Source organism: Balaenoptera physalus, assembly GCF_965194825.1.
Source record: "Balaenoptera physalus genome assembly, chromosome: 16".
NCBI classification, from domain to species: domain Eukaryota; kingdom Metazoa; phylum Chordata; class Mammalia; order Artiodactyla; family Balaenopteridae; genus Balaenoptera; species Balaenoptera physalus.
Genome location: NC_138898.1, coordinates 22,489,283 through 22,502,681, shown reverse-complemented (window position 1 = coordinate 22,502,681; position 13,399 = coordinate 22,489,283). Strand labels below are relative to the sequence as shown.

Genomic DNA, 13,399 nt, shown 5'->3' with positions numbered 1-13,399 from the left:
CAGCGCCCGGAATGGGACTGTTGCGAGGCGGTCGGTTTCAAGTGGGCCAGGGCGCGGGGGGAAAGCGGGCCTGTACTCGAGGACTGTAGCGCACTGTGCGCGCGAGGACTGGAATTCCGGCCGCAGCTGCTGGGAGCGGCCCGGCCCAGCGGGACGGCGGGGACTGACCTGTACCTAGAGCCCATCACAGCACGCGGGGTCTGCCGCGAATCCCTGGCGTCCCCTCCGGCGCACTCTTGGAGCCACTTTCCCGAGCGGAAGTCCGCCTGTGTCTCGGGCCCTGGTGGGACCTGCTAGGAGGAATGGCGCCGCCGGGTGAGGCGTTGCGCATGGCTCGGCAACGGGGTCCCGCGGCCCGCAGGCCTTGGCGAATGGCCCCTCGCCCGCGGGAGACTAGTGCTCGCCACGCAGGAGCCGGCTAGGCGGGAACCCCTTCCCCTGCAGGGCAGGGGCATTGGCATGGGCATGGGCATGGGCTCGGGAATGGGCTCGGGCTCTTGGGGTGGAGGGTCTGACGAAGGGTTGGCCAGCGGGTGGGACTGCCGCGGAGGAGGGGTTGGGTAGGGGTGCGGCGCGGAGCTACGGGTCCCCCCGAGGCCCAGCCAGGGACCGCGGCCGCGGATAACGTTCGGGCTGGCATAACTCATTCATTTGACTTGCGCGGGCTTCCGGGCCGGGAGGCATAAGCGTGTGCTTTTGGCCAAATCGTCCTTTTTTTGGACCATGGTTTCCTCTTTAATGAAAGGGGCAAGACAATCAGTCACCTCTCTTTGGGAGCTTAGAGCTTGAGTCCTGAAGTTAGAGTCTCCGGTACAAACTTGCAGTCTGCCACGTATTCGTTAATGTGACCCTGTGCAAGTTGCTTAACTTCTCTGCCCCTCAGTTTCTCATCTGTAAAATAGGTTAGTCAAGTTATCTACCTCATGAATTACGGTGAGTGTTAAATCAGATAATCTCCTTGCATAGCGTAGAGCAGTGCTGCACTAAGTAAGCACTCAGTAAGCTTAACTATATTGCTAGGTATTTAGTGGGCACTGTGCAGGATGGAACCTCATGTAGTCTCACAACAACTTGGGAAATGTGTACTGTTATTATTTCCATTTGACAGACGGAATATCAGAGAAGGGAAGTCACTTGCCCCAGGTAACAGTGAATAAGTCAGTGAGCTCGCTGCTCCATTATTTGAGAGGTTGAGGATAATAGAGTTCCTACAGTTTGGTTCTCAGCTAGTTGTGTGTCTTAGGGTAGGTAACTATTTCTGAGACTCAATTTCATGGTCTATAAACCGCACTCAGTTGGATGTTGTGAGGATTTAATGACTAAATGGATGCAAACTACTTAGCATAGTGTGGGCATACCGTACACATGTTAAGTGCTCAAATTTTAGACCCCGCAGTTGTTATGATTAATATGAGGTGGGAATATCAGGATTCTGGCACAGATGCTGTGTTAGGGGAACTTACAGTCGAGCTGGCAAAAGCTAGTCATAGTTTCTCACTAGATCTTAAGGTATTGAGTGCGTGCGTATATTCAAGGCACTGGGGATTCAGCATAAGTATCTTGATTCCTCTTTTACATCTTTCGACCCATTATCAATTCTGGCTTTAACTTTGAATTCTAGCCAGACTTCAACCACTTCTCAGTACCTCCATTGCTGTCACCCTGGCTTAGACCACCAACATCTTTTTTCCTGGGTTATGGCAGTAGTCTTCTATCCTTACTTCTCTATAATCTCAACACAGTATTGTTTATTCTCAACACAAAGTTCCTTTTAAAATGTAAGTCGAGTCACTCCTCTGCTCAAGATTTTCCTGTGGCTCCCATCTCACTTTATAAAAGCCAAAGTCCCTATAATGCCCTCTGGATTTGGCCTCTGCTACATCTGTTACCTCTCCTTGCTTCTCACCCCTTGCTTAATTCTCTCCAGCCATATTGTTCTCTTTGCTAATGCAGAAAACACCGTCTGCACTCCTGATTCAGGGTATTTGCCCTTGCTTTTCTTGGGATAGTTTCCCTCCAAATATCTTTATGACTTCCTCCTTCTTTTCCTTCAGGTTTACACACAATATCTTTATTTCTTAGGGCTTCACAGGCTACCATATTTAAAATGACAGCTCTTCCCGGATATTCCTTCTGTGCTTTATTTTTCTCCATAGCACTTTTCACTTTCTAAGATGATAAATAATGTTTCATAATTATTTTGTGTAATGTCTTTCTTTTCCAACTAGAATGTAAACTCCATGAGTTTAGGGGTTTTTGTTCTGTTTCCTGTTGTGTTTTTTATTTTTATTTTTATTTTTTTAATTTTTTTTTTTATTTTATGGCTGTGTTGGGTCTTCGTTTCTGTGCGAGGGCTTTCTCTAGTTGCGGCAAGCGGGGGCCACTCTTCATCGCGGTGCACGGGCCTCTCACTATCGCGGCCTCTCTTGTTGCGGAGCACAGGCTCCAGCCGCGCAGGCTCAGTAATTGTGGCTCAGGGGCCCAGTTGCTCCGCGGCATGTGGGATCTTCCCAGACCAGGGCTCGAACCTGTGTCCCCTGCATTGGCAGTCAGATTCTCAACCAGTGCGCCACCAGGGAAGCCCTCCTGTTGTGTTTTTAACACCAAAAATAGTGCTTGGTACATAGTAGGTTTTTAATAAATATTTGATGAATGATGATCCACATTATAGATCTCTTTCTAGTTTTTTTCAAGAGCTTTTGCATTCTTTAGGTTATTTAACACACACGAGGACTTAAATAGCACTAACGCTCATGCCCCTAGTGTAGGCATCCCTTCTACAAAATTCTGTAAAAAATAGTGGAGTGCGAACTCCATAGATAGACCTGGGTTTGAGTCCAAGATTGGCTATCTCCAAGCTGTTCTGGTCCTCAGTTTTTTTTATTTATAAAATACCTTTTTTAAGGGGTTCTAGTTGAAACTAAATTTGACGCTACGGGCAAAGGAACATTAATCATTAATGTTAACCTTGTGATTACTGTTACTTGGAAGGCAGACTGTTCATGAAGCTGCCCATTTGAAAGTGTTTTTTCCAAATGAAAAGTAGAAATGTTCCACTCCTATGATTTCTCTCTGTCCCCTGGGGCATAATGGATGAGGATTGATTTTTCTTTCCATTTATTCAGCAAATATTAATTCAGTACTGCTATGTGCCAAGCAATGTGCAAGACCTGGAATTACTGGGATGAATAAAAGCAACGGTCTCTATCCTCATGAAACTTACAGTTTAGCAGAGGAATCAAACATTACTAATTTTAGTTGTGAAAAAGTCTACATAGAAGTGCAGGTTGCTGTGAGCGGATATAGGAACAACAACAACAATAATGTAATAGAAGGAGTAGCTAACATTTATATAGCACTTATCTGTATATGTGCCAGTCACTAACATTTTCTGTATTAACGCATGTAATCCTAACAACCCTGAGGTAGATACTGTTATTATCCCACTTTACACTTGAGAAAACTGAGGCACAGCTGGTCACATTGTAACTGCCATGGCCACCTTGCTAAGAAGTGACAGAGCTAGGATTTAAACCTGGCCCCAGAAACCTCGTTCTTTGCTACTTTATAGTACTGGGACCTCATCCAAAGGAGGGCTGTTGGGAGGCTTCTTAAGGAAGAGATACTCGAAATCTGAAAGTCGAAATTAAGCGGGAGAAGGCATGCAAAAGAGCTGGGTGGGAAAGAACACGACTACTTAGAGGAACAGAGAGGAGGGCAGAGAGCAACAGATGAAAGAGTGGGGGAGGAGATCTAGTTGGGAGCCGGGTAAGGCCACAGGGAGGATTCAGGATTGGGTTTGTCCTAAGAGGCATACGAGTTACAAATGTACTTGAGACGGGAATGCCATGATGAGTCCCTTGCTTTAGAGACACAGAGGCTGCTGGGAGGACTGTCGTTCAGAGAGCTGAAGACCATGCCCACTACTTCCCCAAGGCGTGTCTCCAGGTTGAACCTCCCAGTTCCCTCACCCTTCCTCACATAATTTGGTTCCCAGACCTTGGTGTGCCTCATCATTGGAACTTTGTATAGAACTTTGGAATAGTGTGGAGTGTATTTATTTAATAGTCGTTTCCCCCCAAGGTTCAAGCACTGTCTTCCTGTTGGCCCTGACAATCATAGCCAGCGCCCATGCTCTGACGCCCACTCACTACCTCACTAGGCATGATGTGGAGAGACTGAAAGCCTCGCTGGATCGCCCTTTCACAAGTTTGGAATCTGCCTTCTACTCCATCGTGGGACTCAGCAGCCTTGGTGCCCAGGTGCCAGATGTAAAGGTAAAGACCACTTTTGTCTTGGTGGTCTCATCCCTTAACTGGATTTCTTTTGTGTACTTCAAAACTAACTCTTGCTCGTTTGAGGATAACCAAGGCTGACCCAATATAATTAATATTTATATCAATCTGACAGATCCCTTTTTTTTTTGTTTTTTGAATGCCTAATATGTTAGGACCGTGCCAGGTGTTTTAGTAGAATATAAAGGAGAGCAAGTCATAGATTCTTTAGAAACTTTTACTGTAGCTTTTACTGAAACGTTTACAGTGAGACTGTACTTGTTAAGTGTCCTATGTGTGTTCCTAATAAATAATAAAGGAGTTCAAGATGGGGAGCATTCACCTTTATTGAACACTGACAGTCACAGCATCACGCATTTCGATATACTTTTTGGACCTTTGAGGAGGAAAATGCATCATAACTGAAACCTTTCTTGGATTTAGGAACAATCTTAAACTGTGAATTTACATTTTATTCATTACAGCAGCACAGACAGCTAGGGTAAGGAATTAGCGCCAGGTTTCTCACATAAACCTTGTGTATTAGTTTTCTAAGGTTGTGTAACAAATTACTATAAACTTAGTGACTTAAAACAACATTCATTTATGACCGGATAGTTCCGTAGGTCAGAAGTCCAGGCAGGCTTGGCCAGGCTCTCTGCTAAGTGTCTCATGGGTCGAAATGAAGGTGTTGGCCAGGCTGGGCTCTTACCTGGAGGCTCTGGGGAAGAATCTACTTGAAGCTCCTTCAGGTGGTTGGCAGAATCCACTTCCTTGTGGTTGTAGGTCTCAGGTCCCCGTTTTCTTGCTGGCTGTGAAGCCAAGGACTGCTCTCTGCTCCTCAAGGCACTGAATTTCTTCTCATCTTCCCCCTCCCCATTTAAGTCAGTAATGGCATGTCGAGTCCTTCTTACTCTTCAAGTCTCTCTGACCTCCTGCTCCCAGTCGGAGAAAACTCTGCTGTTAAAGGACTTACCTACTTGGGTCAGGCCTACCTGGATAATCTCTAAATTTTAAGGTCAGCTGATTTGGGGCTTTAATTACACCTGCAAAATCCCTTCATGGCAGTTGTCTATTAGTTTAAATAAATAATCAGTAGATGGATATCTAAAGATGGCATTTTTAGAATTCTGCCTCTCCTTTCTTGTATTAGTGTAGAAATGACCCCAAATCTGAATGACTTATGACTAAAGTTTATTTTTTGCTTTTACTGTATGGCCATTAAGGGTCAGCTGGGGCTTTGCTCCATGTTTCTTCAGTCTAAGATTTAGCCTGGGGACCTCGCTGGAGGTCCAGTGGTTAAGACTCCACACTCCCAATACAGGGGGCGCGGGTTTGATCCCTGGTCAGAGAACTAAGATTCCGCATGCCGCAGGGTGTGGGCACCACCCCCACCAAAGGAAAAATAAAAGGGATTTAGCCTGATGGAGGAGTCTCTTTCTGGACTGTGTACAAATGAAAGCATGGCTTTTAAAACTTCTGCTCAGAAGAGATGCTTGCCACTTCTTTTATCTTTATTTCTTTGCCTAAAGCAAGTCCCTTGGCCGTGCCTGGGTTCAACAGGTTAGGGAAATGTAATCTTCTGCAGAGGACAGTGCATTTTAGTGAGCAGTAACTTGTCTAATTAGCAGCTTAGTCCCTTTGCCTCAGGCCTGTCCTGGGATCCTCCCTGGCTCTCAAAGCTCCCTCCCTTTGCTTCCTTCAAGATCAATGGTTCTTCTTGTGAGGAGGGTGGTGAGTACCTGACCCACTGGATTGACAGTTTAGCCCACTTTTGTATGAACTACTATTGCTAGGTTGTTTACTGCCCTGGGCTAGGCCCTGGGCATGCAGTGATGGATCAACCAGTCAAAATCACTGCCTTCAGAGAGCTTACAGTCTAGTGGGAGTTAAAAGAACAACAGCTCTTTTTGTTTCAATCTTTTATTATGGAAGTTTGCAAACATTCACAAAAGTGGTGGCAACATATAATGAGCTCTTCTCATACCATTTGCCAGTTTGAACAAGTGTTCACATTTTGCCATTTTTATTACATTTACTCTCCCTCTGCTTATTTATTTTATTTTTTTGCTGGTGTGTTTTATAGCAAATACCAGACATATTTGACTTACATCTATACTTTTTTTAACATGACAGTCCTTTTATTTCACCTAGCAAGATTAATAATAATTCTTTAATGTCATTTAATTCCCAGTCTGTGTTTAGTCATCTTGAGCTAACAAAAAATGTTGGTTTGAATCAGGGTCTAAACAAGGTCCACACATTGCATTTGTTGATGTTTCTCAAGACCCTTTTCATCTACAACAATTCCCGCCCCCGTCTTTTATTTATGGAACAAGCCAGGTCACTTGTCCTGGAGAATTTTCCACATTCTGCTTTTGATTGATTGCATCCGAATGCTGTCTTTGAACATATTTCCTTATCTCTTTAATTCCTATAAACTGATAGTTAGCTCTTGAGGCTTAATTATAATCAGGGTCAGTTTTCTTGGCAGAAATAGTTCATAGGCAGTGCTGTGTGCTTCCTATCAGTGGATGCATAATATCTGATTGTTTCATTTTTAGTTATGATAAAGTTGAATCAGTGGATTCAGGTGTTGTCACACTAATCTATCTCTTGTACACAGTGTATAGTAGGGACTTGTTTTTTATCCATTCTGGCAATCTCTGTCTTTTAATTGGGGATTTAGTTCATTTATATTTTTTTGTAACTATACTGTTGGGTTTAAGTTTACCATCTTGTTTTCTATTTGTTTATCCATTTTTTTCCTCCTCCTTTCCTGTCTTAGATTGAATCTTTTTTTTTTTTTTAGTATTCCAGTTTATCTCTTCTATTGGCTTTTTAGCTTACTTATTTTTTTAGAGGTTGCTCTAGAGATTGTAATATGCATCTTAACTTATCACAGTATACTTTGAATTATTATTTTGCCACATCACGAATAAGGAAGGGACCTTATAACAATATATTTCTCTTTAGACTCCCATCACTTGTACTATTGTCATACTTTTTACATTCTTTCAAGGGTCACAGCCTTGTCCTGTCTGTTGTCCAGCATCTCAGCTTCATCTATTTTGTTCAGTTTTACAGTTATTTATGACAGGCTGGTAAATTCAGTACATTTATTTCTGTCCTGGTCAGAACTGGTAGTCCCTGTTGATGTCTTGCAATCCATTGCAATTGTTATTGTTTTTGATGCTCAAAATGTCCCGTTTTTGCCAGTGGGCCAGAATGTCTCTGTGTGTGTGTTTTGTTTGTTTCTATGTAATCCAGTAGTCTTTGAGGGTTTCTGATGTCCTTGGCTTAAATATTTTCTGGCCGAGACTAGAATCAGTAATTGTTACTATTTATTGAATGTCTCATATGTGCCAGGTACCCTGGATATGTTATCTTGAGTTGTCTTCATTCTGTATGGTCAGAAATATCATCCTGTAATAGAGGAGGAAATGCAAGCTCAGAAAGGTTAAGAAAATTGTCCAGTGTCTGCCAACCATCATCTGAATAACGGCCCCCAGGGTCAAATCCAGCTTGAAGCCTGTTTTTGTAAATAAAAGTTTACTGGAACACAGCCATGCCCATCACTCACATATTGCTATGGCTGCTTTTGCACTTTAACAGTAGAGTTGAGTAATTACTGAAGAGACTTATCTGGCCCCAAAAGCCTAATATTTACTCTCTGGCCCTTTACAGAAAGTTTGCTAATCCCTGCTATATGAGAGCTGTGCTTATTCAGATTTCTTCCTGACAGCTATCTCTTGTTGCTGCCCAATATTTCCTTCCTGTTTGTGACTGTTAATGAAACAGACTTCCCGCATGTTGTTGTTGTTGTTGTTTTAGCACTTGATTTTTATTATTTTTTTATTTATTTTATTTATTTTTGGCTGTGTTGGGTCTTCGTTTCTGTGTGAGGGCTTTCTCTAGTTGCGGCAAGTGGGGGCCACTCTTCATCGCGGCGTGCGGGCCTCTCACTATCGTGGCCTCCCTTGTTGCGGAGCACAGGCTCCAGACGCGCAGGCTCAGTAGTTGTGGCTCACGGGCCCAGTTGCTCCGCGGCATGTGGGATCTTCCTGGACCAGGGCTTGAACCCGTGTCCCCTGCATTGGCAGGCAGACTCTCAACCCTGTGCCCCCAGGGAAGCCCCCCTCATGTTGTTTTAAACTCTCCAGGTCAGGGTACCTCCTAATAAAATTAGTTTTGTTCAAGAGAAAAGAGTACAGGCAGCAGAGTCGCTAGCCCAAGTTTTTAATTCTGGCTCCATCTCTCTGTAAAATGGGAGTTGTGATGCCTTCCTCATGGGATCATTGTAAAGATAAAGTAAAATCACATTATGCCTAGTAAGTGACTGGCCCACGAAAGGCCCTTTGAATGGTAGCTATTATTATAATTAATATTTTAAAAGTTTTGCTTCTATTTATAATTTATTCAGGTGAGTTCAGACAGTGCTGGTGCAGATACTGTATGGAAGGCCCACAGTGTCTGTAAAGGGCTTGGGAAAGAGAGAGAACAGACAATTGGGAGACATAGGGTGGAGCAGTCTTGACCCGTAGAGGTTTTGTATCGTAAGGTGTAGGAGATAAAATAGGAATATTAGGCTAATGTTAAATTTTGACAGATGTGAATGCATGATGAGAGTTTTCTGCTGGTCTGTTTCAAAATTCTGTGGGACCATAGGATTCCGTCCAGGGGCCTACTGGAGGAGTGAGGAGTGAGGCGCTCTCACTCTAACTGAAATGATACTTTTTAAAATTAATCAATCAATCAATCAGTTAATTAATTTTTGGCTACGCTGGGTCTTCGTTGCTACACGTGGGCTTTCTCTAGTTGCAGTGAGCGGGGGCTGCTCTTTGTTGCGGTGCATGGGCTTCTCATTGCAGTGGCTTCTCTTGTTGCAGAGCATGGGCTCTAGGCGCGCGGGCTTCAGTAGTTGTGGTACGCAGGCTCAGTAGTTGTGGCTCGCTGGCTCTAGAGCACAGGCTCAGTAGTTGTGGTGCATGGGCTTAGTTGCTTCGCGGTGTGTGAGATCTTCCCGGACCAGGGCTTGAACCCACGTCCCCTGCATTGGCAGGCCGATTCTTAATCACTGTGCCACCAGGGAAGCCTCAAATGATGCCTTTTATCTGTCTCATGATTTAGAGCTGCACGTGGATTTAGGTTGAACTCATGCCCCTATAGGTGTTCTCTGCTGATGTAATGAGTTTGAGGGCACGTTGGTCAGGGCTGAAGACGTAGGCTGAAGCCATCCAGACAGCTGCAGTGCAGTGTGATTTGGTGGTAATTGCGTGATTAGCTGTGGGCTTTTTGTTCATAATACAGGCTCTAAAGTCACATTGGTTGGCTTTAAGATCTTGACTTCACAACTACACCACTGAGTAACCTGTGCAGCTTACCGAACCTTTCAGAATCTTTGTTTTCTCATCTGTAAGATGGAGATAGTTATAGTACTCAGCTCACAAGTGATGGATGTAGGTTGGTTGGCATGGTGATGGCATGTAGTAATGGGTGTAATCAGTATTAGCTCTTAGTAGTACTATTACATGGTAGTAGCGGTAAATGTATGTTGATTGACATTTTATTTTTTCTCCTACTGTCATCCCCATTGCTTAATGCCTAATGAAGAGGGTGTTCCACAAATATTTGTTGAATGAATGAATTGTAAACTTTAGCTTAATAGAAATGAAAGCTCTCTAAATGTGCCTCTTAATTGGAAAATAAATGGGTTAATCATGTACTTCATTCTAATCACTTATGAAATGTGCTGTGGTGATGGTGTGATGTGTACATTGTAAGCAGTGGAAGGAAGGGAGTTGTATGGACATTTTGGAGCTGGTAAATTTCCTTATTAGAGGTGCACACTAAAGAAATCCATCGAAGGACTCAGAGGCAAAGAATATACAAATCAATTTTCACTGCAAAGTAAAGGAGCTGTTACAGTGGAGGATTACTGGACTGAATGTCAATATTATGACATAGTATGAGTGTGTTTCATGTTTGGTAATTGCAATCATTGTTGCTTTTGTTGTGGTCATCCATGTACAATGCTTGGTGTCAGTCTATTTATCTCTTGTAAAAATAAAATACAGTGTGTGTATGTGAAAAAAAAAAAAAAATCCATTGAGAGAGAGTCTCTGTTACTGTCGCTTCCATGTAGTGGGACGTGTCCTGCTCAGCTGTTGTTGCTTTCAGCTGAGTAGAGAGAACTCCCTCAGTTGTGCTAGATGCACTGAGTTGGTTGTTCTCACAGATAGATAGATCATTAGGGGAGATTTTGGTTATTTTGTCAAAAGAGACTCAGCAGCAGAACTGAGAAGAATGGGGTCTAATAAGAATATGAGAGTAGAGCGCAGCTCTGGGAACAGTGGAGTGTGGAATGAGAGTTGATTTTAGGTGTTATGAAGACTGAACATCTTTCATTTTGGTATCAAGTACTGTGTATGTATATTTTAAAAACATAAGCACATGAGAACGGCGATTTTATAGATTTTTTAAAAAATAAATTTATTTTATTTATTTATTTTTTGGCTGTGTTGGGTCTTTGTTGCTGCACGCGGGCCCTCTCTAGCTGCTGTGAGCGGGGGCCACTCTTCGTTGCGGTGTGCTGGCCTCTCATTGCGGCGGCCTCCGCTGTTGTGGAGCATGGGCTCCAGGCACGCAGCTTCAGCAGCTGTGGCACATGGGCCCAGCAGTTGTGGCTCTCGGGCTCTAGAGCGCAGGCTCAGTAGGTGTGGTGCACGGGCTTAGTTGCTCCGTGGTATGTGGGATCTTCCCAGACCAGGGATCAAACCTATGTTACCTTGTGGGGTTAAGAATCCCCACAGGCGGATTCTTAACCACTGTGCCACCAGGGAAGTCCCTATAGATATTATTGCTTAGCTTTTTATAAGACTTAGGAACATTGAGGGTTATTTTGTATTCGTTTTAATGAAAATATTAAGTAAATGGGAGACATACTATGCAAAAATTGTGATGGTAGATTAGATTCTAATGACTGAAATCAGGACACATTAGACAGTGTTCACAGGTTGTCAGTCAATCAGGCACTTTCCTGATCTGTGAAAGGGGATAAGAATATCTACCTTATAGAGTTGTTGTGAGAATTAAATGTGATAATAAGTGTAAAGTGCTTAGCTCAGTATCTGGCACATGGTGAGTCCAAGGTAAGCATATCTGTATCCATTCAACAAGTACTGAGTGCTTGTTGAGGGCCAGGCACTCAGCCAGTTACTGGGAATAGCAGAGAAGCAGGCACTCCTTCAGGCAGTAATCATTTTATGGAGCATCTGCTATGTGCAAGGTATTATGCTAAGTGCAGAGGAGCTCATTATCTAGTGAGAGACAGGAACCATAACAGAGAGACCAGGTGTGAGTACAGAGACACGTGTAACGTGTAGTGCGTGGAAAGTGCCAGGGGAGTCCAGAAGAGGGAGCTGCTCACTCACCCGGTCTGCTGAGAACACTTGCTCTTAGTCCCAACCTTGTACAGGGGGAATTACCGTGTGTGCTGCTGCTGCACGATTCCTTTAGTCATTCATCAGATGTCTAGTGAGTTTCTGCTGTGTGCTGAGCATGATGCTAGGCACCGGGGATTCAGTATTGAACAACAAAGAGAGCGTCTGCCTTTTGGAATGTATCCTCTAATAGTGGAGACAAGCATTAGTCGTGTAATAAATACATACATGAATATTTATAACAATGGTAAGTTTTATGAAGGTGAGATGTATGGTGTTATAGGTGTGAAATAGGGGACTTTGACCTGGTCAGGGAAGGCACTTCTAAAGAAATCTCTGAACTTAAATCTCACTCTATATACCCCTAAATTACAACTCCTTGAGGGCAGGAACTTTGTTGATTTCATTTGTTGTGTATTTCCAGTACCTAGAGAGCACCTGGCAGGTGGTAGTACTCAATAGCTGTTTATTAAATGAAGGAAGGTATGATGGATATGAATTCTAAAGGGAAAGTAGGACTTAACCAGGAGACGGGGAGGGAAGGGACTTTAGCCAGAGGAAATAGCATGTACAAAGGACCTGTGCAGTTAGGGAGCAGATTACATTTGAGAGACTGAGAGGAGGTTGTGTAAGAACAGAGAATGCGAGAAAGCTAGAGAGGAAGGCTGGGGCTAAGCCTCCGTGCCTTGGTAGTCAGAGGGAAGATTTTGCTTTTTCTCTAAAGAGAAGTTGATTTTAAGCAGCAAGTATCAGGATCTGGTTTTCATTTTGGAAAGGTTTCTCTCCTGCCTTGTGGAGGACAGACTTTCGCAGGGGAATATGGGGCAAGATTGAATGCTGGCGGGGTACAAAAGATAACACCTGGACTTCTGGCTTTTGCCACATGGATGGATGGTTGGGCCATTCCTTAGGATAGGAACACAGGAAGAGAATTAGGTTTGTGCAGGAAAGATCATAAATTCGATCTTAAAGATGCTGAGCTTAAAATGCCTTTGAATCATGTAAGTGGCCTTTGAGAGAAGTCTGGGCTGGGGGTACAAATCTGAGAATTATCTGCATAGCGGTTCTGGATGAAGCCATGGGCATGATTGAGATCGCCTAGGAAGAGAGGGGATGGATGAGAAGTTGGCCTAGGAGTTGAAAAACTCCAGTGTTAAATGGTCAGGCAGAAGAGGATGAAACTTGAGGAGCAGCTGAGAAGGAGGAAGAGAGCCGGGGGAGGGCAGGGGAATCCCGGAAGCGAAGGGAAGGGAATGTTTTAGAACAGGGAAGGCTCTATCCAGTGTTAAGGGCATGAGCATTGGAAAATGTCCTTTGGCTTCCATAATTTGGAGGTCACTGGTGGGAAGAGGGAGAAGGTAGCAGCTGGAGGGGAGAGAAGGATCAAGGTAAGTTTTGCTTTCAAATCAGTCTTGAGTTTTGTTGACACTTTAGGAGTTACCAGTCGAGAGGGAGAAGCTGAACTGACGAGATGGATGGGCTTCCTGATGGAGAGAACAGCCCATACTAAGCCTAGAGGCTTAGAAGTGCTTGTTGTGTTGTGGGGGCCGTGAGTTGGCTGGAGCAGAGGGGTGGTCAGAGCGCACGTGGAAAAAGCCGGCCCAGCTACCAAGACCTGGTGTGGACGGAGGCTGTCGCCAGCGTGTGCCGCAGTAGCCTGACACAGAGTCTGGCGAGATTACA

General features: G+C 44.1%; 2 protein-coding genes across 4 annotated transcripts in view; one reads left to right on the top strand and one right to left on the bottom strand.

Annotated features, from left to right (window-relative positions):
• The window catches only part of MROH8 (maestro heat like repeat family member 8), a 57,333-nt gene extending 56,573 nt beyond the window's left edge, over nt 1-760 (bottom strand). Inside the window, 2 exon segments of the mRNA XM_082430432.1 lie at nt 169-293; nt 297-760. Of these exon segments, the coding sequence (XP_082286558.1) occupies nt 169-293; nt 297-647 (476 nt within the window). The 5' untranslated portion in view covers nt 648-760.
• RPN2 (ribophorin II) overlaps nt 184-13,399 on the top strand; it is a 55,497-nt gene continuing 42,281 nt past the window's right edge. For 2 of the 3 annotated variants that reach the window (XM_082430185.1, XM_082430183.1), the window contains exons 1-2: nt 184-315; nt 4,084-4,277. In XM_082430185.1, the coding sequence (XP_082286311.1) occupies nt 303-315; nt 4,084-4,277 (207 nt within the window). In that variant the 5' untranslated portion in view covers nt 184-302. Of the gene's footprint in view, nt 316-908; nt 934-4,083; nt 4,278-13,399 lie in introns of those variants that run through there. The other variant, XM_082430184.1, reaches the window with a different exon arrangement.